Source organism: Marmota flaviventris, chromosome 2 (assembly GCF_047511675.1).
Source record: "Marmota flaviventris isolate mMarFla1 chromosome 2, mMarFla1.hap1, whole genome shotgun sequence".
NCBI lineage: Eukaryota > Metazoa > Chordata > Mammalia > Rodentia > Sciuridae > Marmota > Marmota flaviventris.
Window position 1 is genome coordinate 28,878,898 of NC_092499.1, and position 23,150 is coordinate 28,902,047.

Below are 23,150 nucleotides of genomic sequence, written 5' to 3' on the forward strand. Positions count from 1 at the left end.
AAAATTGTGAAGATAATCTAGCATTCCCATAGTCCCCTCATCCCATTTCCCCTATTATTGACATCTCAAATTAGTATGATTTCTTTGCTATATTTGATGAGCCAGGGTGTCCTGCCTCAGCGCCCTAAGGGGAGGCTGGGTGGAGAGGGCACTGCAGCTCCAGTGGAAGCAGAAGAAAAGCTCCAAGGCTCCAGTGAGTTGTGGGGTGCAGGTGCCATCAGAGGCTGGGGAGGTTGGCAGGGAGCAGGGACCAGTTCCCAGCAATCCTGCAGACCAGATCCCCTTTCCTGCCACAGCGGCTCCCTCCAGGTCACAGGCCTGGACCTCGGGAGCTCCCCCTCTGTATCCACCCCATGTGCCACTCTCACCCCAGTTGGCCTCCTCCCCTATTCTTGCCAGGCCTCTGCAGCTGCTAGGAGGCAGTCCTGGTCCATCAGTCCTGCCTGCCCTTTCCAGGCTCTCTTGCATTTCCTGGTGCAGGTCGCCCCCTGTCAGCAGGCTGGTGGACCTGCAGCTTGGAATGCAATCTCCCAGGAACTACAATTGGGTTCCCAGGGGGGAGAGTCCACTCCTGGGTACCCTCAGCACCGGAGCAGGATTTCTCTTTGTTTCTGTCCAGCTTCCCCTTGGCCATGGCTTCCCGGCCTCCCCTCATTGATTATCTTCAGGCCTCTTTACATCTCCCTCTGCAGACAGCTGCCTGCCGCTTCCCAGGGTAAATCCCCTGGAGTGAATAGCCACAAAGATTTCTGGCATCTCACAAACCTATGTGTGTCCTTGTTGTCCCCTAGGTCTATCTGAGGATGGAACAGCTGTCAAGGACCTGAGGAGCACGCCCTGGCATGGCCATCCTTCTTTGTGCTCCTGGGGTACCTTTCCCAATGTCCTGGCTCCTTCCTCCCAATGCTACAAGGACAGATGTTTATTCTTCCGTAGGGAGGCAGGAGAGGCTCAGAGGTTAAACACCTTGACCCAAGTCCTATGGATGGTCAGTTCACCCTGTTATACACTTTCACGATCCTTTATACCATGCCTCCAAGGCCTTAGAACATTTGCAATTTTCTATTTTCTTTGTGTGATTATTGGGATTCTGTTCCTCCATCCAGACCGTAAATTCTGTAAGAACAGGGACTTAGGACTGCTTTGCCCCCCCTGTAACCCCAGTGCCCTACTCTACTGCCTGATATATATTAATTGCTCGATAAATTTTGTTAAATTATTGAGTAATTGCATAAGGTATAGAAAGAATGTTCATTCATTCAAGAGTAGCTTGAGTAGCAGGCCCTTTGATGGGTCCTAGGGTTAAAAGACAAATAAGGTAGAGTCCCCTCCCTTGAAGAAGTCAGTCTTGTGGGGAATATAACATGGAAAATTCCTGATGGAGCAATGTCCCAAATACCATGAGAGAACAGAGGCAATAAACCCTTTTGACAGGGTGAGGTTGCTTTGGGGAGAAAGAGACTGAATGAGAAGTGGCAGTTTGTTTCTGGAGGGTTGGGGTGGGCAGGTTAGGTAAGGGCATTCCTAGGCCCCGATGCTCAGGGAAAACCTGGACACAGCCCAAGGCAGGCAGGACTTGAAGTCTTGTCCCTTTATCACCCAGCTGCCAGAGTTCCCACAGGTGCCCCCTCAGGCTCCGAGTTGGGGAGTACCACACGTGGGTCCCATTTGGGGTACAAGGACTGCCCACCTCCTGTCATTCTCTTTTGTGGGTGGGTTGCCAGAAACCTCTACTGCAAGGAAGTTCCACATCTGAGCCAATTTGAAACAATCTTATGAGATTTTTTTTTTTTTTTGAGCCCAAAGCTCAAATACAGCCTCTCCAGTCTGCTCAGAGCTCTCTCTCTCTCCTCTTGTAATTCCATCCAACACACCATCAAGTTGGCAGGTCACAGCTGTCTGCAGGCAATTTCTTGCTGGCCCTTCCTGTGTGGGTTTTTCTTTTACTCTCCTTCTCTTTGACAGGGATTTAGCATAATCTGTCTGACTTTCAGTTCCAGATCCACTTACCTTTTTTGGTTGTTGTTATTTAGGTGGAAGGTAAGATCTGCGAGTGCACAGGTATACGATAAAAAGAAAGAAGTCTGCATTCTTGGGGGCCCAGGTGGACTGTGGGCTTCACTAGTGGTGCAAAGGAAATAGGGTTGATTCCAGGTAAGTAGCAGAGAAAAAGGTTAAATGGAATCTACTTTGTGGGGAGTCGCTGATAGGTAATACCTTAGGGGCTCCATGACTGGGATATTTAAGTTGGGCCTGCCTGGAGGAGGGTTCCATATCACAGTGATAAATGTCATTGAAGGGTTGTATCAGCTCAACCAAGAGAAGCAGGCCACTTGCTTCTTGACATTTCAAGTAATTTTAAAAGAGGAACCTAGTTTTGACCTAAAAAATCACTCTGTAGATTAACTTTGATGCCACCTATACACATAGGCACACACCATTCCCCACCCACAGAGGACTTCTGGGTCCCTCCTCGGCTGTTTTTACATCAATTTTATTCTTACTTGTATCTTTACAGAAAATGGCACAAAAGCACAGGTTTAGAATACCTAGAGGTTATTACAGTTCCATATTTCAAACAGCTCAATATCAAGATTTTCTTCTCACTCTATGTACATTATTTACACACCAGGGCTACAGTCTAACATTGTCAAACCAATAGAGGACAAAGACAAGATCTGAGGTGGGGAAGGGTGTTTCCATAAATGGGATGAAGAAATCAACTTTCGATAGAGAATTAAAATTGCAACTCAGTGTCTCAGGCCTTTCTCTTGCAAGTATCCCCCGCCATGATGGGTGGGGAAGTAGAAAAAAAATGTCATGGGGTGAGAGGGCTCATGCCTGGCCTGGGAGTATGGTCCAGTGGGCTCCACCGAGCTGTGTTCCCATTGCTCATGCAAAAGTGAAAGGGCAGAGTGGAAGGAGCAGCTGCAGAGAGGCCATAGGTACTGATAGGCCTACTCCTCAGCAGAAGGGAGCCCTAGTCCCTTATTTCAACATGGCTCCTGGGTCTGTCTTATTCTAGTTGACATACTTCCCAGCATACACCTGGCATGGTATGAGGGCTTGCAGCTTTATCTGGCTTAACACTGGCTCCTGTTTTGCTTTCCTTTGAACCTTTTCCCCTTCCTTTCTTGCGACCCATCCATGATGCATATTTATGGCTCAGTGCCATTCCAGGCTTAGGGATGGCCTGGGTCAAGTTGAGGCCAGATCTGTGGTTTCCTAGCTGCACTGCTTTTCTCCAAGCAGGCAATGCTTGGAGTAGTTTGCTAGAAGCCCTAGGCAAAGGATGCTTTGCACAGCAGGTCAAGGTCATGGCAGTATATGGGGAAAGTTGGAATGCTTCAGAAATACAGGTACAGGGTCCAAGGACTCTGGTAGGGGACCTGGGCTCCCCAATAATGCAGTGAGCCACAATATTTATGAGACGGGCCTCCTCCCTGCAGGGCATAGGACCTGGACCCAGTAAAGGTCTTATACATGGGCACATGTGCTGTTGGCACCTGTGATGAGGAGGAACCCATGGGGCAGGTTGGGCATGGAGAAGGCGGGTTCCTGAGGGTGGCTCAAAGGCTCAGGCTGAGACTTCCCAAGTTCAGTCTGGAAGGTGGGTAGCATTGGAGGGAAGGATGGAGGATGTAGAGGTAGTGTGCGTGGGCCTGCGGGGCAGTATATTTTCTACGCAGCAGAAACCCAGGCCCAGGTCCCCCAGAAGGAACAGGCTGAGGGAAGATTTGCTGAGGATTGGGGTGCTCAGGACATTGGAGCTGAAATGCAGAGATACTCAATCCATGTCACGGCTGTCTGGCAGGCTATGCGTTGGCAGCGATGGACTTTAGGCATGTGCCGAGCAGAATCCAAAGAGGTGAGGAGCTGGGAAGGGGGCCCTGCAGAGCCAGAGAACAGAGCAAGGGGTGGATTTGGACAGCAAGAGTTGCCAAGAGATTGAGAGAAAGGGGCTTGAGGGGATGGCCGGGGCAGCAAGTGGGCTTCTGAGGCAGGGATGTTGGGATGAGGAGGGTGCTGGAGAGTCAGGACTACATCAGGAGGTCTCAGCAGGGTCCAAAGCTGAGGCCAGAAATGACCTGTGCCTGGAGTCAATGGGGGTAATCGAGGGCCTGTGGGGCAGGTGAGGGTGGCAGAGAACCTCCCCGCACCACTGGGGCCAAGAGGAACACAGTCTTGGGTGCCTGAGCGCCCCTTGACCTAAGCCATGTCCTCAAGTTGTGATGGACTCAGCTTCTCGGCTGGCCTGTCTTCTTCCACGGCCTCTTCCTCCTCTGCCTTCTCTGCATTCCGGGCCAGGCTGTCTGGCCCAGTCACAGTCCCCAGCACTTTGGTGCTGTGCTCCTGAGCTTTGGCTCGGAGCGCTGCGATGCTGTTCTCCCTCAGTTCCTCCTGGGAGATGGCTGCCTGGGCGTCGGGGCCCCGCTCTTCCTGCTCCATCTTGTCAAGCTTGGGCAGGGCCTGGCGTTCCACCTCTGGCTTCCTCCCCGACTCGGCGGCTGCCTCCAGTGACTTTTTGTGCATCCCTAAAAAGAATTGTTGGTATTCGGGTTTAGAAAAGCGCCTGGGAAAGCCATCTTGAACTGAAAACAGCAAAGATAGAGAGAGGCCAGAATTAAGGACAAGTAGAAAGCCTTGCTTCACACACGCCAGTCACGCAAGTCCCAGGGCTGGGCCAGGGTCAGGGGACAGGAAGAGCGGGGTGGGGGGGGGTGGGGGGGGTGGGGGGGTGGGGGGGTGGAGAGTTGCAGGCCAACAGCGGGGAACCAGGCCTACAGAGGGCCTCTCAACAAACCCTGGGCACCTGGCCCCCCAGGGCCTGTTCTGTCCCTTCAGGGCACAGCTCGACTCCCCACCCCTCCATCCTGGGAATCCAGGTCTTAGAACCCCAAGATAATCTGATGCTCTTATCAGACTCAGGACTAGATGGCAAGTGGGGGGAAGAGGGCAGGTGGAGAGATTTGGGAGAAAAGAATTACTTTGGGGCAATGCCAGAGAAGTGGCCAAAGGGACCTAAGGGTCCCCTCAACTCCCAGGGGGCTGTTTGATTTGTCATAAGCCCATCTCTGGTCAAGGGGAAGGGGGAATACAGACCCTGGGGTAACAGCCACACCCTCCTTACAGGATAAAAGAATCCAGTCAGGGACCAGTGCAGGATGAGAGTCCCTGGCACTCAGTAAATTGGTGCAAGGAAGAGACACCACACCCAGGCCCTGCCTGCCTAAGTCCCCAAGGTAGTCCCCACGGTAGTCCTCCAGGGAGCCCGCTCTCCTCACCTCAGGGGCAGGGCCCCAAGGAAGGTGCGGGCTCTTACCCAGTAGCCACGGGGCACAGGAGTCCATGATGCCATCCTTGGCAGACTTGAGGATGGACTCGGGCAGGGGGATGGAGTGTCGCACCATGGCCCCGTAGAGCCCATACTCTGCCATAACACTGCTCCGTCCCCAGCACTTCTCTCGCTTCCTCCACTTGGCTCTGCGGTTCTGGAACCAGACCTGCAAGTTCAGAGGAGTGGCTCAGGGGCCGTGCTTTAAGATGGTCCTTACCCCTGCCTGCTCAGTACAGATTTCCTCAGCAAGGTGTCCTTGCCCCAGCTCTTCCACCCCATGCTGTCCCTGAGGTTCCTCCAGGCTTGGAGGTGTCAGAAGGAGGATATCAAGACCTGTGAGAATATGACTTAAAAAAAAAAAAAAAAACGCTTTGTTTTTAGTCAAAGGAGTTCTAGGGAGATGGGCTACGGATGCCTACTGGACAGTCCCTTGCAGGTGAACAACATTCAGTGTGTTCTTTGGTTTGCTGCTGACAAACCAAGACATGATAGGTCTCTTGCTAATGTCACACCTCCAGTGTATAAACAGAATCTCTTTCTGATTTGCAGAAGGACAAATTCCCATAGTCCCTGGACAGGTACTGTGTCTTATTCTCCACGGAGGCCAAGAGGCCCAGAGGCCCAGAGGAGTCCAGGAAGGCTGCAGAAATGGCAGCAGATGATCTTGGGGGCATTTCATCCAGGTGTCAAGGAAACCCAAGGCAGGGAGGGGACTCTTCCTGGGTCAGGATCCCTTCTCTGCCCTGTCCCAGCTGAGCCCTGCCATGCTGTTTTTTTGCCTTGCATATTCTTGAGCCCACAGTTCTGGGCCTAATGTGAATGGAATTTTGGGGAACTGGGTGCCATCCGTCTGTCAAGGAATAGATACAACATTCTCCAGGGTGTGAGGGCCAGAGGTGAGTAGGAACATAGGAGAGTGTGTAGGCCCACCCTGGGGAATGTTTCCCTGGCCCCTAAGCTGATTGGTGCAGGGTCTAAATGAGACTGGGGTACCTTGTAGGCATGTGCTGGTTCTTGGAGGAGATTCCAGAAGCCCTGTCCAGTTTGGAGAGGGAGGATTTCTTGGCTTCCCAAAGCCCCTTTCCTGAGACTTTCCCCTGCCTAGTGCCTCAAGGCAGGAAGAAGCGCTCAGGAAACTGGTGGGCCTGGAAGGACCCCAGGCGTTTCTCTTGTCTTTGGGGCCCTGACCCCTGGGGCGGCAAGATGCTGAAGCACCCCAGGGGAATGGGGCGGGTGGGGGAAAGTGATGGGCTTCGGAAAATCCATTGGTTTTCTCGGCGATTTCCATTCCCTCGCCTGGGCGCCCCCACTCCCCGCCTTCCCTCGGGCCCCTCCCCCGCCCTAGGCGGCCAAGGTATCAGCTTTTGATGAAAAATTGCTCCAGCTCTATTCAGGAGGCGGCAAAAGAAGAGTCACCCCCAGGGGCAGCCCTGGGCTGATTGAAAAATAAGTTAATTTCAGTTTGAATCGATGGGCCTCAGGCACTGAAATATCACGGGAAATTAAAGCGGCTGCTCTCCCGGGAGCCGCGGCATTGACCCGCACTAATTAATGCTGGGGAGGCAGCGCTCGCCTCGCCGCGAGCCGCTCCCCCTCCCCGGGGGACCCCAAACACTTCTCATTTAACTAATTAGACGGGGAAAATTGGGTGTTAATTTGTTTAGGATTTTTTCCCCTCTTCCCCCCAGCAGCTCTCTCCCCGGCCCCCGCCCCGCGCGGGGGCGCGGAAATGAATGCGGGGCTCGCCGGCAGATGGCTGCCCCGGTCACTCTGCAATCTTCTCCGACTTGATTGCTTGATTAGGTCGTTAGCACATTAAAAAAAAAAATTGCTTGCCCTCTGGCGCTGGCGTGATGAGTGGGACGCGCGGCAGCGCCTGGGTAATTTATCTTTTTATACGGCAAAGAATTTGATTTCAATCTGCAGATATATGGGGCGCCTTTGACACCTGTTTAACATCGCGCTGCTGACAGCTTAACCCTTTGCTGTCGGGGCCGCGGGGAGTTCGGCTGGGGGCCCGCAGGGCTCCCGGTCCGCGCACTCCAGCGCTTCGCGCCGCCGCCGCCAGATGGCGCGGTGAGCGCCGGGCGCCTCGCCGGCAGTCCCGAGTCTGCGGTGGAGCTAGGCTGGCCACACCCGGCAGGGGGCGCCCAGGCAGCCCCCAAACACCCGCGGCCGCTCCGACGCTCTGTGTCTGCTCGCAAGACCGCTACGTCGGCACTCGCCTTTCAGTGGACCCAAGCGTGTGTAACCCTGTTTTGACAGCTTTTCCTTTGTAAATAACCGAGAGCATCTAAAAATGGGAGAGACACGGCCTCAGATGCCCTGGGCCTCTCCACCCCGACACCAACCAGAAAGCCATCGCCGGTCCCCCACGGAGCGGCAGCGCCTTCCAACGTGCATCTTTGCCATCACCGTTTGGCACTTGCAGTTCCTGCTCATAACTGGAGAGCTGGGAAGCACAGCTGCAAAGCCTCCTCCTGGTCTGGACCTTGTCAGCTTTGGGTGTGTGTCCCCTTGCCAAGGAAAAGGTTTATGCAGTTTGAAGGCCTCTAGATGGCTATTCTCCTAGCACCAGAGTGCAGAGCTGTGAGTCATGAAGGCAACTAAACTGGCCTTCATCTAGGCCTGGCTCCAGGCTGCGTTTAGATCTCTCCTCAAGGCTGCCTGCTGTTCTGCAGGGTGTCTGCCCTACCCAGGGCCGGCGATTTATGTGGGGCTTCTGACCTGTCCCATCTCCATATCCCATTAGCACTGGGTCGCCCTCCACAAGTACCCACTTGCTTCAAGCTGCCTTCTCCCGGAGAGGCAAAATCAAAACAGGCTAATATATATAACAATCCATATAAGTGACTCCGGTTTCATTCACCTCTTAGAGAAAACCTCCAAGAATGGACCCCATGCTGATAGAATTCCAATCACCTGATCTGACTGCAGAGGAGTGGGAAGTCTTTATAATCAAGTTGTTTGCTGCCTGATCAGATGACCTGTCCTGCTTGAGTAGAGTGCATTACAAAGCAACAAGGCCCGCAACTCTTTAACTGGAACCCCTGGGGCCAGAGGATGTTTGGGATTTTGGAATACATATGTGATGTATATACCACGTGGTACATATCACTCTGCACCAGCAGCACCTTATAATCACTCCCATCAGTTCTGATCCCTGCAGCAAAACATAAACATAAACTTAGTTGTATAAATTGCATAAGATCTAGTCTGATTTTTGCCGCCAAATGAGTTTTGATGCCAAATTTATGAAGAAACTTTTCGTGTCCAGCACTGTTTGGATTTGGGAATTCTGGAGAAGGCATTATGAAGTGTTAAAAAACAAAGGCCCCACCTACTCCAATCCACATTGCCCTGGCTTGCCCACCAGCTCTAGAGGCCTCAGTGCTGGAGATCAAGCAGGACTTTCAGATGGAAACAGCGTCTTTAGGAAACTAAAACAAGGGTCCAGGCTCAGGATTCTGCTCTGGACCATTTTTTTCTGGGTCTCCTAATTTGCATAGATGAATAACTGGTCTATACATCAGACTCTGCCCACAGACAGTGTCCCAGGGGAGCAGGTGCCAGCTGGAGGCTCTAACCAGGAGTCATCCATACCCTCACTTATGGGCTCCGGGAACGCCTGGCTCTCCACGAAGACCAGATGCTACTCCAATTTACAGAGGAAACCTGGACAGCCAAAACGATTTTGTTTTAGGACAGTTGGCAGGGAAACTGGCGATGGTGCCTTGGAGGGAAGTGGACAAGGCATTAGAATTAACCCTCACTGCTCTTTGTATTTACTTTTCTCTCCTCTTCCTGGAAGCCACCTGCAGGTGTGCTGAACTTAAACAAAAATCATTGAGGCCAACCAGTTCTGAACTTCAATTCCCAGCTCTTAAAAATTGCTGTGTGATCTTAAGTATATTACTTCACTTCTCTCACTCTCAGGCTCTTCAAACAAAAAAGAAGAATATTGTTGGCCCTCCATATCCATGGGCCATGCATCCAGGATTCAACCAACTGTTGATTGAAAATATTTTTTTTTAATTGCATCTGTACTGGATATGTACAGACTCTTTTTCTTGTCATTATTGCCTAAACAATGCAGTAGAACAGCAGTTTACATCATATTGGACATTATAAGCCATGTAAGTATGTACAGGAGGATGTACAAACATTATATACAAATACTATGCCCTTTTTTGTTTCTATTTATTTTGCGGTGCTGGGGATTGAACCCAGGGCCTCACACATGCTAGGCAAGTGCTTTATCATTGAGCTTCATGCTTACCCCTCAGCCTATTTTAACACAGCCAGCCTCTGGTTTCCCTGCCAGGCATCTGGAGTGCCAAACAGATGCCCCTGAAACCCTTCCTGCATTTCTAACACATTCCAGGCCCTGGGGGCTCAAATGCAGGCAGAGCCCGCCCCTGTGAACAGCCTTGATTCAGAAGCTTGGAGCCTAGGCTGGAGCTGGCTGCCCCGTCTGTGGCTGCCTCTGTGAACATACTCATATGTTAATCCCCCTGAGTGTCCTGCTCCTCATCTGCCTGTGATATCACTGCCTGGTAAGTTTGTTGGGAAAATTAAAATACTGTGTGGAATACCTGGCAGGTAAAGAGCTAGAACATGCAAGCCTGAGACAGGTGAATTCGGTGGGCAAATGTGTCATGCTGAGATTTGGCTTCTCAGCAAATGCAACCAGACCCTCCTGTCTCCCACCTGTGAGAAAGAATCCTTGTCGGCATTTAGGCCCCTTTTCTACTTGGGCTCTGGGTTCTGAGAGGCACAGAAGAGTCCACTGAGTCCTCTCTCACTTGCTTTCCTGATGGCCCACTTTCTAGAAGAGATGGCTCTTCTTTCCTGGGAGTCTGGTCCCAGCCAGGGCCAGAACCTTGCCTTATATGTTGGAGGCTCTTAGTCCTGGAGAAAGGGCTCAGAGTGACACCAGAGTCACCAGGTTTGGAGTCCCAGGCAAAAAGTGAGGCTGGCAGACTCTTCCAGCTTGGGTTTCCAGGTACATTTCCTTTCAGAGGAGGTGCCTGTCACTGCTCAGGAAGCTCAGGTGAGGAGCCTCTAGATGTCAGCAGCTGCTGTGGCAGGTACCTCCATAACACACAGGCAGAGGGTGCCTGTACCTCCCAGGCTGACTGGCCCTGAACGACTCCTTGCCACATGGATGCTCTCTTGCTACAGGGCACACAGCTAACAGGCTAAGTCACTCCACCAGTTCTTCCTCTCACTCTATGAGTGGCCAGCACAAAAAGCTGTGACCATGTCCCAGGCCAGGGCTCCTCTGTCCTCAAACATGCCATCTCCTGCAGTCTGCCATCCTGGCATCCCCACCAGACAACATGCCCAGGGCTGCTTCCCTCCAGGGTCTCCCAGGAGACCGTCTGCAGTCCTTCAAGGATCACACCCCTACAGGAGACATCGTGCATAATAGATGCCATTTACACATTCTGGTCACCTCACTACCTGCAAGCTCTGCCTTCAATTTTTTTTTTTTGTACTGGGAATTAAGCCCAGGGGCACTTTACCACTGAGCTACATCCCCTATCCTTTTTAATTATTATTTTGGAAGGGAGTACCAGGGATTGAACCCAGGGGCACTCAACCACTGAGCCACATCCCCAGCCCTATTTTGTATTTTATTTAGAGACAGGGTCTCACTGAGTTGCTTAGTGCCTCACTTTTGCTGAGGCTGGCTTTGAACTCGTGATCCTCCTATCTCAGCCTCCAGAGCTGCTTGGATTGCAGGCATGTACCACTGCGCCTGGATTTTATTATTTTTGAAACAAGTTCTTTCTAAGTTGCCGAGGATCTTGCTAAATTGCAGAGGCTGGCCTTGAACTTGCAATTCTGCTTTAGCCTCCTAAGTTGCTGGGATTACGGGCATAGGCCACTGCAGCACCTGCCTTCCAATCTTGCCACATACCATTAGCCTAGCTTTATCAGTCACGTGGCAGCATCCATCATGTTGGATCAGCCCTTTCCTCTCCCCAAAAGGCTGGAAGCTGATGGATTGGGGCTCATTGCTGGCGGAGGTAACACTCCACCGCTGCTCAGTACTTCAGTTCACTCTTTCCATCCCAGTGTGAGGCTTGAAGACCAGGTCTTGCTGCAGCCTTTGGTGACCACTAGGGGGCAGTACCAGGCAGCATTCTTCCCCACACCACTGACAGGTCAATTCCTTCCTCACCCACCCATCACCTCAAACTCCACTTTCTTCCACTCATATTAACCCACTTGCCCTATCCTGAGCCTCTAGTACTTTTACACTGATTGCATGCAGAATCACCTGGAGAGTCTTAAGACACATAGATGCCAAGGCTCCACTCCAAACCAATTAATCAGGATTGTTGGGTGTGGGCCCTGTCTGGGTATTCTAAAATGCTACCTTGAGTTGAGATGTCACCAGCCCTTTCCCATGCAGACAATTATCTTTTCATTCCTAGAATATAACTTTTGACACCTTGATCTCTACCCAGGGGCACTCAACCACTGAGCCACAGACTGGCAGACTGCATGGTAGGGACCACTATAAAAGAAGCAAAGTTGAACGTGCAGGTCAGAGCACCGAAACCTTACCATTCCCTATCCACGAAGCTGCTAAGACTGGAGGAGACATGGACCCTGTTCTCTTTGAACATCCATAGCTCTGCAATGTTTGAATTTTTATAACTTTATAACAATAATAAAAACACAGTAAACAAATAAAAGAATGCATATATATACCCAAGTCTTAAGATTCTGGCAACAAGTGACCCCACAGAGGAAATAAAATTAGTCTGCAAGCCCTTTTGCCATCCCTACAGCTGACACCTGGCAGGTACTGAGGTGACCAGAATGTGTAAACGGCATCTGTTATGCACGATGTCTCCTGTAGGGGCGCTATCCTTGAAGGACTGCAGACGGTCTCCTGGGAGACCCTGGAGGGAAGAGCCCTGGGCATGTTGTCTTGTGGGGATGCCAGGAGTGTTGTCTGGGCAGAGACTTCAGGAGTGCCTTATCCCAACATTTATACCTACAGAGGACTGTGTGCCTGAGTCTCTCTTGGGGACTTGGCATCTTTTCTTTCCCCAACAGCTCACCATAGCTCTCCAGCCCAAACCCAGAGAGCTCTAGAGAGACCTGGCCCTCCTATCAGGGCCATTCACATTGATTATTATTATAGTTTGTACAGATACTGCTCATGGGATCTCATTGATCACAGTTGTGTACTGAGTCTGAATCCTGGTCTACTGCTGATTTTACCTTTCAGAGTCCTCACCCTGAAAATGGACAGGAGAAGAACACCTGACTCACCTGGTGTTGTGAGATGAAATCACACAAGGCACGGGAGGTACTTAACATCTGGGACAGTGGTAAGTACTTAATAAATTCCAGAAATCACAATGCTTTTATGAAGTTAGCAGTTCAGAAAAATGTTACTATTATTAATTCACAAATAAATAATCTGAGGCTCAGAGTCTGGCTTGCCAGCAGTGAAACAAAGATGGGAAGTAGGCCTGTATGACTACTGGGGGTCCTCGGTAGGCCTCCAATGAGTCCAGGGGTCTCCTTAGGTTGGTCCCGCAGGGTGTGAGCCCCAGCTATCCACCTAAAACTGTTAAACTCCACCTGGTCTGCACCCCACTCCACCTATGGCAGCCCAAGCCTGGTGAGGGAGGTGATCCTGACAAAATTGCTTTCTGGAAGGAATCCTGCCTCTTTATTTCACAGATGAGGAACCTGAGGCCCAGGGGTGCAAATGGCCTGGCTTCTATGGGTGTCAGAGTCTGAGGTAAGAGCTGTTTTTTTATTTGTTTGTTTGTTTGTTTTTACGGGGGGTGGGATAGTTGGTACCAGGGATTGAACTCAGGGGCCCTCAACCACTGAACCACACCCCCAGCCCTTTTTTTGTATTTTATTTAGAGACAGGGTTTCACCAAGTTGCTTGGGGCCTCACTAAGTTGCTGACAATGACTTCTAACTCACGATCTTCCTGCTTCAGCCTCTTGAGCCACAGGGCTTACAGTGGGCCACCATGCCTGGCTCCCACCTGGAGAATTTCTAACTCCATACTTGGAGCCTCTAGTGATTCCCCTTTTCTCTTCCTCCATCCCTAACACACACACACACACACACACACACCTACACACACACACACACACAGTTATCTCACCCAAGGCTGGGGCAAGGGAGGGGACGGGCTCTTGACTGGTAGCTGTTCATCTTCAGATGCATTGACCCCACCTAATCAGCACGCAGAGAGACATGCTGAGGAACCGGGACAAAATAGTGGAGTAAGTGTCCCAGAGTCTAAAAGACTCGATCTGAATTCTGATCTCTGTCCTTCAGTTCCTTTTTTGTAAAATGGGAATTCTAGTCTCTAGCTCACAGGGTGTCTAGGACTCTTAGCTGAATAAACATAACTATCTCTAGAAGGAAACAAAAGGCATTGGTTACCACTGGAGGCCTGATACCTGGGAGTGGGAAGGAAAACTAATTTTTTACCCTTTGAACTCATGTACATGAATTTGCCCATTCAAAAATAATTTTGTGGGCTGGGGATATAGCTCAGTTGGTAGAGTGCTTGCCTTGCATGCACAAGGCCCTGGGTTCAATCCCCAGCACCACACAAAAAAAAATTTTTCTTTTTCATAAGTGAGGTTATTGTTATTATTTATGTATTGGTACTCAATAATTTGTGTATATGTGGAGGGTGTGGGTGTGGGTGTATGTAGTACTAGGGACTGAACTCAGAGGTGTTCTACCACTGAGTTACATCCCCAGATCTTAATTTTTTTTTTAATTTAGTGAGACAGGGTCTCACTAAGTTGCCAAGACTGGGTTAGAACTTGTGAGCCTCCTGCCTCAGCTAGGATTGTAGGTATTCACCACCCTGCTCTGCTAATAAATAGTTTTTAAAGTTATGATACAGTTAGTATGTGTGAGGTTCTGGGTTCAATACCCACCCTCTAAAAGAAATTGTGAGGCAGCACCCCCGCCCCATGCTGACTTCAAACCACCTCTTTCCCCCAGTGTCAAGTCATAGCACAGGCTTCGACCCAAAAAGCAGATGGAAAAAGAATGGGCTTAAGACATGGTGTTGAATCTTGTGTCCCCCATTTCCTAGCTAGGTTGCCTTGGGCAAGTTTCTGTGCCTCTGTTTCTTTAGTTCCAAGAGGAGGCTATAGGCTGGGGGTGTAGATCAGTGGTAAACTGCTTGCCTAGTATGTGCAAGGCCCTGGGTTCCATCCCCAGCACTGCAGGAATGAATGAATATACGAATGAATGCATACATGGAGGCTAGTGGTCTCTCTGCTACCAGTTGCCACAGGATTTAATAAGATCAGAGCTGAATCAAAGGGAGCAGGGGGGAACCTGGTACTCACTGCTCTGAACACTGTACACATATGGCTCATTGCATCTCTTATCCCATTGGACAGATGAGGACTAGGAGGCTCTAGCCGGGGAAGTTCAGCTGTGAACCCAGGCAGTGGGAGTTAGTGTCCCCAGATACTCTACCACCCTGCCTCTCCTGCCATGCCACATATTTAGAAGAACCCCTGGTACATGGAAACTGCTCTAGAAATTCTGGTTGGGATTGTTATTGATACATGCCAAGATCTTTCCTCAGCCATCTGGTTAAACACCTGGGAGCATGACCACTTGACTACTCACACACACATTCAGGGGTCACTCTTAGCCACACGGTGCAGAGGATTTGAGACACTCTGCCTCATTTCTCCCACATCCACCAATATCATAGCCAATCCTCTCAGTCCTGGGGCAGTGATGCTCCTTGCTTCATACCCTCAGCTCCTCTGTGTGGTTCTGGTGACTTCTGACGCCTTCCTTGCCTTATGGCAACTGGTTGAAGCCTATACTAGGTCTGCCAGGGCATTTATAGCAATGCAGTTACAACTTAGGGACAACCTTCCCCCCAAATCCCAAGCTCAGCAAACTTAAAACTCCCCCACCCTCCACCACCACAGCCAAGCAGATTTTAGACAACTTAATGTAAGAGACAAGATGCTCCTTCTTACAGTCAGTAGCACAAATGTGAGGCCTACCAACCATGGCAATTTGCCAGACCCCACCACCACCACTACCACAGCCGCTCCTGATGGCCAACTTGGTGCTAATGGAGGACAGGCAGGGGTTACTGCCACATATCAGCTGGATGGCCTGGGCCTTGGCTTGCACACACAGTTCAAAATCAACATTCAGCTCATCCCACTAGAACCCAACTGAGTGAGAGGGGATGGTTCTAGGCCACCCTGGATAATGTACCAAACATAATCAGCTTATGAATAATTGAGCTTATTGTTAGTGTCAATGTCTAAAGCCGTGGCTGAAATTTCTCCTAGATTTCCAAGGAGAGGAAGGCCCTGTTGGAAAAGTAACTCAAGACTTCATTTCCTATACTTCGGTCCTTGAGTGAGACGGTATGAAGCAGCCCCCAAACCTTCAGTTTCTTCTCTGTCCGCCCTCTGCCCCACCTCTGCCCCTAGCACACATCACACCTGGAGACACACAGGCCCTCAATTAGGGTATGGAGAGATGCTGAGCAGAAACAGTTTCAGGAAGTCCGGACCTGACTCCTGTCATACTCCCAAGTCCCAGCAGCAGCCACCTCTGGACCACACCAGGAGAGGAGCTTTCATTTCAGGTTGAAATCCAGCTGACTGGAAATGTCCTCTGGCCCTAGTCACTTCCTGCCATGGAGGCCTTGCCTAGAAGCCACTGTATTGCATCCCCTCCCAGAGAAGTAATTCAGCAGCCCACCTTGGCCCAGCCAGGGGGCTCTTGAACGTGCGAAGGCCCTATGCCCACCATAGCAGAGGGCATGCTGCTCCAGACCAGTAGCTGGTTATGCCATAGAGCTACACAGGAGAGGAGGGGCTTGGAGAGTCACACCCACAGGCACATGTCCCAGGCCACATCTGGGGCCAGATTTGGAGAAGTAATGGTTTTGAGAGGAGGAAACAGCAGCAGCTGGATGTGGTGGTGGGGAGTAGGAAGCGGGGTAATGTCTTCCTCATAGGATGGGGAATGGAGGGAAGGGAAACAGACTGGAATCAGGACTAAAAGTCACCTTCCCCTTCACAGACACCCAAAATAGCCTGAGGGCCACCTCTGGCCTCAAAACAGACATCCACCACAACAGAGACCCTGCTCAGGACTACCCAGAACTCCACCTCTCATTGCCACGCCCCCTAAGGGAGCCTATGTCTGGAACAGCAGGCCAAACCACATCTGCTCAGCCCTTGTTCACACAGTGCCCACCTTACATGGTAGGTGATCAGAATCCTTAACTAAAGGATTATTTCTGAATACATGCTCACAGGGGATGCAGGGGGGTGGGTCATGTGTATCTGGGACCCTGCAGAGACAGATGTCCCCTAGGGGATGTTACCTGTATCCTGTCTTCAGGCAGCTCCGTTTTCATGGCCAGCATCTCCCGGGCATAGACATCTGGGTAGTGGGCCTCATTGAATGCCTTCTCCAGCTCCTCTAGCTGGTAGGAAGTAAAGATTGTCCTGAGGGGAGCAAGATAGGACACTCAGGACCTCAGCAATCAGAAGAGCCTGACTTTGAAGAGAACAGAATAACAGAATGGCCCCTCTCCCAAGGCTCAGAGACTGATCCCAAACCCAGGCTGGCTTGGCACAACCCAATCAACATAGTCTCTGTCTCTCTGTCTCTGTTTCTGTCTCTGTTTCTCTCTCTCTCTCTCTCTCTCTCTCTCTCACACACACACACACACACACACAGATAGCTTAATAATCTGGACTCTTCATTCAAGGCTGAGAGCCCACACCATCCTTCTGGTGAGGGGTGGGCACTATTTCAGCCCTGAGTATGGCTCTGGAGGCAGTCTGATGTTAAGGAGGAAATTCTGAAGACCACAGAAAGCCCCTCCTACTCCCAAGCACAGAAAGTAGACCTCACCAGATAATTACATGCCGACCTGCTTCCTGGGCTCCTCTCAGACACTAGAGTTGACTTTAAATCCACTCAGAGTTCGAGGTTTCCCTGGAGGTCAGATGAAGCTTCAGCCTCAGTGTTTGCATGGCCAAGACCTGAACCCCCACCTGCTTAGCTGACCCCAACACTCCTTCCTGCTCACCTGCCCTTTCTCTCCCAACACCAGACCTACCAACTGCCTAGAGTTGCCCTCAGGGGACTTTCCTCAGTCCCCTCCAGTGCCACTTTCCAACCAACCCCCACACTGAGTCAACTACTTGACTGAAAGTCCCATTTAAGCCTCCTTGGCCCCCGACTGAGCAGTTCCCATTGACCTGTTTTGTGTCAAAAACTGCTTTAGGGATCTAGTTAAAGCTACATTCTCTCACACTAAGAAAATGAGCAAACGAATATGCCCCAACACATAAAATCTCACCTCCAATATTAGGGGGCTCATAAACCACCTTTTTTGAATAAACCACTAAACGCCCATTTCCAGATACAAACTCTTCTTTTAATTTCACTAGGATTTGACCTTTATCCTGCACCCTTATCAACAAGCTAATAGACGAGATGTGGTCCAGTTTCCACAAACTGAATTTGTAAAATCCGGTACATCCCTTGCTCGAGCCCCTGGGATTGGAGCCTGGGACCAGCACAGAGGGGTTAGAATGCCTCACTGCTGCGCCCTCATGCTCACCGAACGCAGGAAAACACGAGAAAGCCCCACATATTCCTTGTTCTGGTGTCCACTTTAATATCTCAGGGATGATGCAGGGGGTGTGAGAGGAAGACAGAAAATGACTGGTTTGACTCTAAATCGTTCCATCTGTTCTCTTGAGGGGGATGTGTGGAATTCTTATGTATATGGAAAGTTTCATTCTTAAGAATTTTGAAGATCTGCTGCTTTCTATTTCTCTTCTACCATTTGCTGAAGGGCTCCGGAACTGATCGCCAAAATAAACAATCAATATATGCAAGTCCTTTTCAAAACCAGGAAAACTGAGTTACACAGGTAGTGTGACCTGGCCAAAGTCAGAGGAAAGCTGATTAGAGGTCATTGTGAGGGCTGCCTCTACTTGGAAGAGTACCCGATTAAGAAAAAACAAAAACAAACTTCAAATCCCCCCAACTTCCCCTATTCTTGCCCCAGAACTGGACCATGTGTCATATTCCCCATAGAGGTCCTCCTTTGCCCACTATGTGACCCAAACTTTGCTCCTGATTTAGCTAGAGTCCCAGGTCCTTCAATCCTGTTGTATCCAGTCTGAAGAGGAACTGAGCTTTCCAAAAAGAGCAAAATCCCAGAAACTGTCCCCATCGCTGCTCCACCCCCACCCCCAACAAACCCTGCTAAACCTGGTTTGTTTCCTGGGGAGATAAAGACAACCCCATCACTCATCACCAGATTCCAGGGGCTCTTCCCCCAAATTCCCTAATGAGAAAAACTCAGGAAAATGTTTTTTTTGTTGTTGTTTGGTTTTCCCCTAACTAAAAACTGCACCAAGGAGTAGGGGGCTTAGTTCTGCGGCAGAGGGCTTGCCTAGCTTTGTGCAAAGTCTTGGATTTAATCCCGACAATAAATAAATAAATAAATACTGTGCCAGCCATCAGTAGCCATTCTCCTCTCCAATAATTTGCTGCCTTCATGCACCAGAAATAGAAACCCAAGATAGTTAATTCTCTGATGTTGGTGAGTTGCTGTTCTGCCCCTCTGGGAATTCACCCAAGCCCCCAAAGGTCTTTGGGGAGAGGGTCGAAGGGTCAGGAACCTTAAGCCCTTATACCATTCCAGTACCAGAATTTGAGGGATAATTTGAAATATCTAGGGAAACCCCTACCCCATATTCCACAGTCAGCACAGTAGCAGCAAGCTACCTCCACATCCTTGTCCTGGTTTGGGAAGGCTGACAGGATTACACACCCTGGGACCAGCAAGAGAAGGTGCATCAGCGGTGTTTTATGAATATTAGTTGAATTTTAAAAGTATGAGGAACAGGACTAATAAAAAACGAATATTCGTTGAATTTTAAAAGTATGAGGAACAGGACTAATAAAAAACGTTTCCATTTAAAATAAGCAAGGAAAGCAAATAACCGTCCAAAGGAAATGAATCCATCAAAGAGAAACCAAGTCGAAGTTCACCTTCTTTCAAGCAGGAACCTATTGGGGCCTGAGAGGTCAGGAAGGGCCGTTTTCAAAAATGGGGGTCAATAGTGGAACTTCCAAGGGCGAAGGAAGAGGGAGGGGCAGAGAAAGAGCCTACAAAGAGGCTTGGGAACAAATTGGGGAGAGAGGAGAAGATGAGGCGAGGCAGGGATCCAGGGAGCTCCCCAATGGGGAAATGTCCAGTGGGATCCCATTAGCGACCCACCTGGACTGGGGCAAAGAAAGAGTTGGGAAAACAGCCCCGCTGGGGAGGGAGCGCAGGGACAGCACTCGCAGAAAGATGGACAGATTTTTGCTTCTCGCCCCTTTATTTTCTTAAAAAAAAAAATCTTCCCATGAACTTACACAAGGAGTGAGTAGCAGTGGTGCTGATGCCAAAGGGAAACAGGTCTCTGGGGGCGTGGGGCAGGAAAAGGGTGATTGCTTTTTAGGACATACCCTTTGGCACCTATTAAATTTTAACTTCGTGCAAGTAATGTCTATTTAAAGACACTTAACTCTCTCCCTGGTCTGCACTCCAATGCAGTCCACCCCACTCCAGTGGTTCTGTTGGGACCCCCCTATTTTACAGACTAGGAAACTGAGGCTCACATAAAGGTAGCAACTCTCAGAAGCATAAAATAACAGAAGCCAAAAGAATACGTTCCATAAACGCAGATATCGCTCGAGCTTTGCGGAACGGTGGGAGCAGAAAACTGGGGAGTTGGCAGAGAAGAATGGGGGTCGGGGGCAGCGAAAAAAGGTAAAAAGGTGGGCTCCAGTGGGAGATGGGGGCCCAATCTGCCCGCCGCCAGGTCTGCGTGGCTCTCAAAATGTGCTGCTGCCAGGAAGTGGGGACCGCCGACCCCTCTCCAGCTCGGGTTTGGCCCAGGTTGGGGCCTTTCCTTTCTCCTGCGGAGGGAGGCGAAAGCCCGACCCTTTGGGGAAGCAGCCCCGCGGCGGAGCTGCGCAGGCTGCTCTGGCGGCCCCTCAGCATCCTCACCTGGTGCGGCTAGACGCAAAGCCCAGACAGATTCCCACAAACGACGCCGGGTCTCTCCGCCCTAGTACGGCCCCGGGCTTCAGCTCTGGGGTCCGCGAAAATAAGACCCGAGACCGGAGCAGGGGACCGCAGGGGAGCGGATGGACAGGAGCAGTAACCGAAAGCGCCGCGGGGGTCTTACCTGTGTCGCCGCTTCTTCCGTTTCTTAGTTTGGTTTAGAGCCGATTTGGACATTTTTCGGTCACTGGAGGAAACATCTTCAGAATCTGAAAAGCGGGTGGAGGGACACGCAGCAGAATGGGGAGAGCGCTCTGCGGCACCCGAAACCGGCGAGGGCCCCACCCCCGGCCGCCTGCGCGAGCCGTGCGGGCCTGCGGTCTCCCTGGAAGCCCTCAGGGACTCCAGTGGCTGTCCCCATCCCTAAGCCCAAGATGGCCCCACCAATGTCGGCGCCTCAATCTGGAGAATCTGAACAGATTTCGTTGCAAGAGAGGCAAAGGTCCCGGAGTCTTGGGGGGAGGGACGGTCGGAGAACCCGGCAGCCTCACGGGGTCGCAGGGACCCTCGGGTCTGCTCTCTTCCCTGCGCCTGCAGCCCTGGCGTCCCGAGTCAGAAAGTTGGCCCGGAGGAACGGACTCGTGTCGCCGAGAGCTGAGCCCCGGAAAGGGCTGGGAGTTGCCAGGTCGCTGTAGATTTCGCGATGCCCCCACAATGTGCCCCCGACTCGAAATCGGAGAGCCTGCAACGAGCCACTTTTCGTTGCCCTTTCAAAAAAAAAAAAGAATAATAAAATGGAACGAAAATTTGGGGAAATTGCGTAGAGGGCACAAAAGCCGGTGGGCCGAGAAGACCAAAGCGGTCGGCTAGGAAAGTGGCCGAGGGAGGGCGTGGCGAGGTCATCTAGGGTCCTGGGCCAGCGAAGCGCCGAGATCCGATAAATTGTGACGCTTACACAGGATCCGATGGCGGCCACTTCGGCTGGCTCGGTGGCCTGGTTCTCCAAGTTCGTGGGGTGAAAAATAAACCCAGCTGAGCAATGCGGGGAGGGAGGAATGGAGAAAGGAGGAGGAAAATTGCAACTTTGGACACCAGGGCTGGGGCCAGAGCCTGCACCCGCTTCCTGGGCCGCCAGCGCGCGGAACAACATCGAGTTCCAGGAGCGCGGATCCTCCCAGAGGCCTGGACCGCCACGGAGCAGCAGAGCTGGGAAGCTCCAGGCCTCCCGCAGACCCTGCTCCACGGGTCTGACATCCCAAGCCGGGTATCCACTGGGGCCCCAACCCAGCGCTGCGCCCCAGACCAGCCTGACTCAGGGTCACGGGAACTAACAGCAGTTGGAAATGCTGGGGCCCAAACCCGGCCGGCGCCAGAGCATCCTCCGGGTCCTGCTCCCGGGTCGGTTGGCTCCAGGCCCGAGCTGCGTGCGACCCCTCGGCCTGCAGGAACTTTTCCACCTGGAGGAGGCCTCGTCCGGCAGGCGAGAGCCGAGGGCGCGGGGCTCCCGACTGACGCCCGCCATCGACCTCGTAGCCTCGCCCGCACCTACCCGAGCTGGCCGTCTGGCTGTTGTCCAGCGGCCCCGACGCTCTGCCCAGTGGCTGTAAGTGGACGCTCTGAGGGTCGGACAGCACTTCCAGGAAGGTGGGCTGCGCGTAGAAGCCGGGAAGCCCTCCGGGCCCCAGCAGCCCCATGCTGCCCACTCCTGCAGGGCTGAGCACGGAGCGCGCAGCCAGCAAGTGCCCAGGGGCCAGGCCGTCGAGGGCAGCTCGCGGGTGGGAGCTCGGGGGCTCCTTGTTCAAGCCCAGGATCTCCTGGATGCCGAACCCTGTGCACCTGGCCGGGGCGCCCCCCGAGGTACTCTTGGCTACTGTCTCAGATTTGGGCTTGCTCAGCGCTTCCCCCGTTTTCCCCGTCATCTCCCGGTTCTTTGGAGGGGCTGAGGCTGCAGGTCTTTTGCTCCCCCCACCCCCCCACCGGGCTCCCTGCTTGGCAAAGTTGGTCCCAGGTGCCCCCTCCGGTGTCTAATGCTCTGGAGCCCCAAGGAGATTCCCCTTTTATCCAACCAGGCGGCAGCCCAAGTGGGGTCAGAGCTGAACAGCCAATCACCGGGGCCAGGAGCGATTAGGAATTCCAAAAAGCTGGCAGCTCCCGCCGCAGGCAGCGCGGAGGGGCCAGGGCGCTGCGGGTCTGAGTGCTGGTGGGCTCTGCAGAATGCCCTTGGGCAGGGACCCCAGGGGCCGAGGTAAAACAAGAATCCGGGATTCTTCCGGGAGGCAGAGTGGGTAAGGGTTCTGAGCACATCCTGGCTAGGACCTGTCCCCCGGGACAGGTACCTGAGGTCGGGTGGGAGGATGGGCTAAAGGCATAAACTAGAAACTGGGAGACCTCCTCCCTCCCTTAACTCTTAGGACGAACAGCAGCCTTAAACGGGCCCAATTTGAAGACGCCTGTGTAAAGGAGGACAAGGGAAGGGTGAGGGCTCTGGACAGTGTGGTGGCAATGGGGATAAAAGAAGGGGCCAAGATGTGGAGAAGGAAACTGTTGGAGGACTTGTCAAGGCTTTTCTCCTCAGCACAGGTTATAATGCCTAGTTCAGGAGAGCTGTTCAATAAATACAGACCCAATGAAGGAATGCATAATAAAGGGGTTAGGACGAGGGCTCTCTGGTGGGAAACAGAAGCTGTGAAGACTTCTTTGAAGGACCATGGACTTCTG

The 23,150-nt window shown here is 51.8% G+C and overlaps 1 protein-coding gene across 1 annotated transcript; it reads right to left on the bottom strand.

Moving 5' to 3' along the window:
• Window positions 1-4,209: 4,209 nt before the first annotated feature.
• On the bottom strand, window positions 4,210-22,351 carry Vsx2 (visual system homeobox 2). The gene is made up of 5 exons (XM_027931741.2): window positions 21,982-22,351; window positions 20,617-20,701; window positions 16,734-16,857; window positions 5,324-5,504; window positions 4,210-4,535 (listed from the first exon to the last, which is right to left on the bottom strand). Exons 1-5 carry the CDS (start codon window positions 22,349-22,351, stop codon window positions 4,210-4,212), a joined length of 1,086 nt encoding a protein of 361 aa, XP_027787542.1.
• Between the last annotated feature and the right edge of the window lie 799 nt (window positions 22,352-23,150).

Coding starts and splice junctions, on each gene's coding strand:
- Vsx2 (XM_027931741.2), bottom strand. CDS start 22,351: ATGACGGGGAAAACGGGGGAAGCGCTGAGCAAGCCCAAATCTGAGACA. Junction 16,858..20,616: donor CGGAAGAAGCGGCGACACAG/GTAAGACCCCCG, acceptor TGCTCCCCTCAG/GACAATCTTTACTTCCTACC. Junction 4,536..5,323: donor CTGTGCCCCGTGGCTACTGG/GTAAGAGCCCGC, acceptor AATTCTTTTTAG/GGATGCACAAAAAGTCACTG.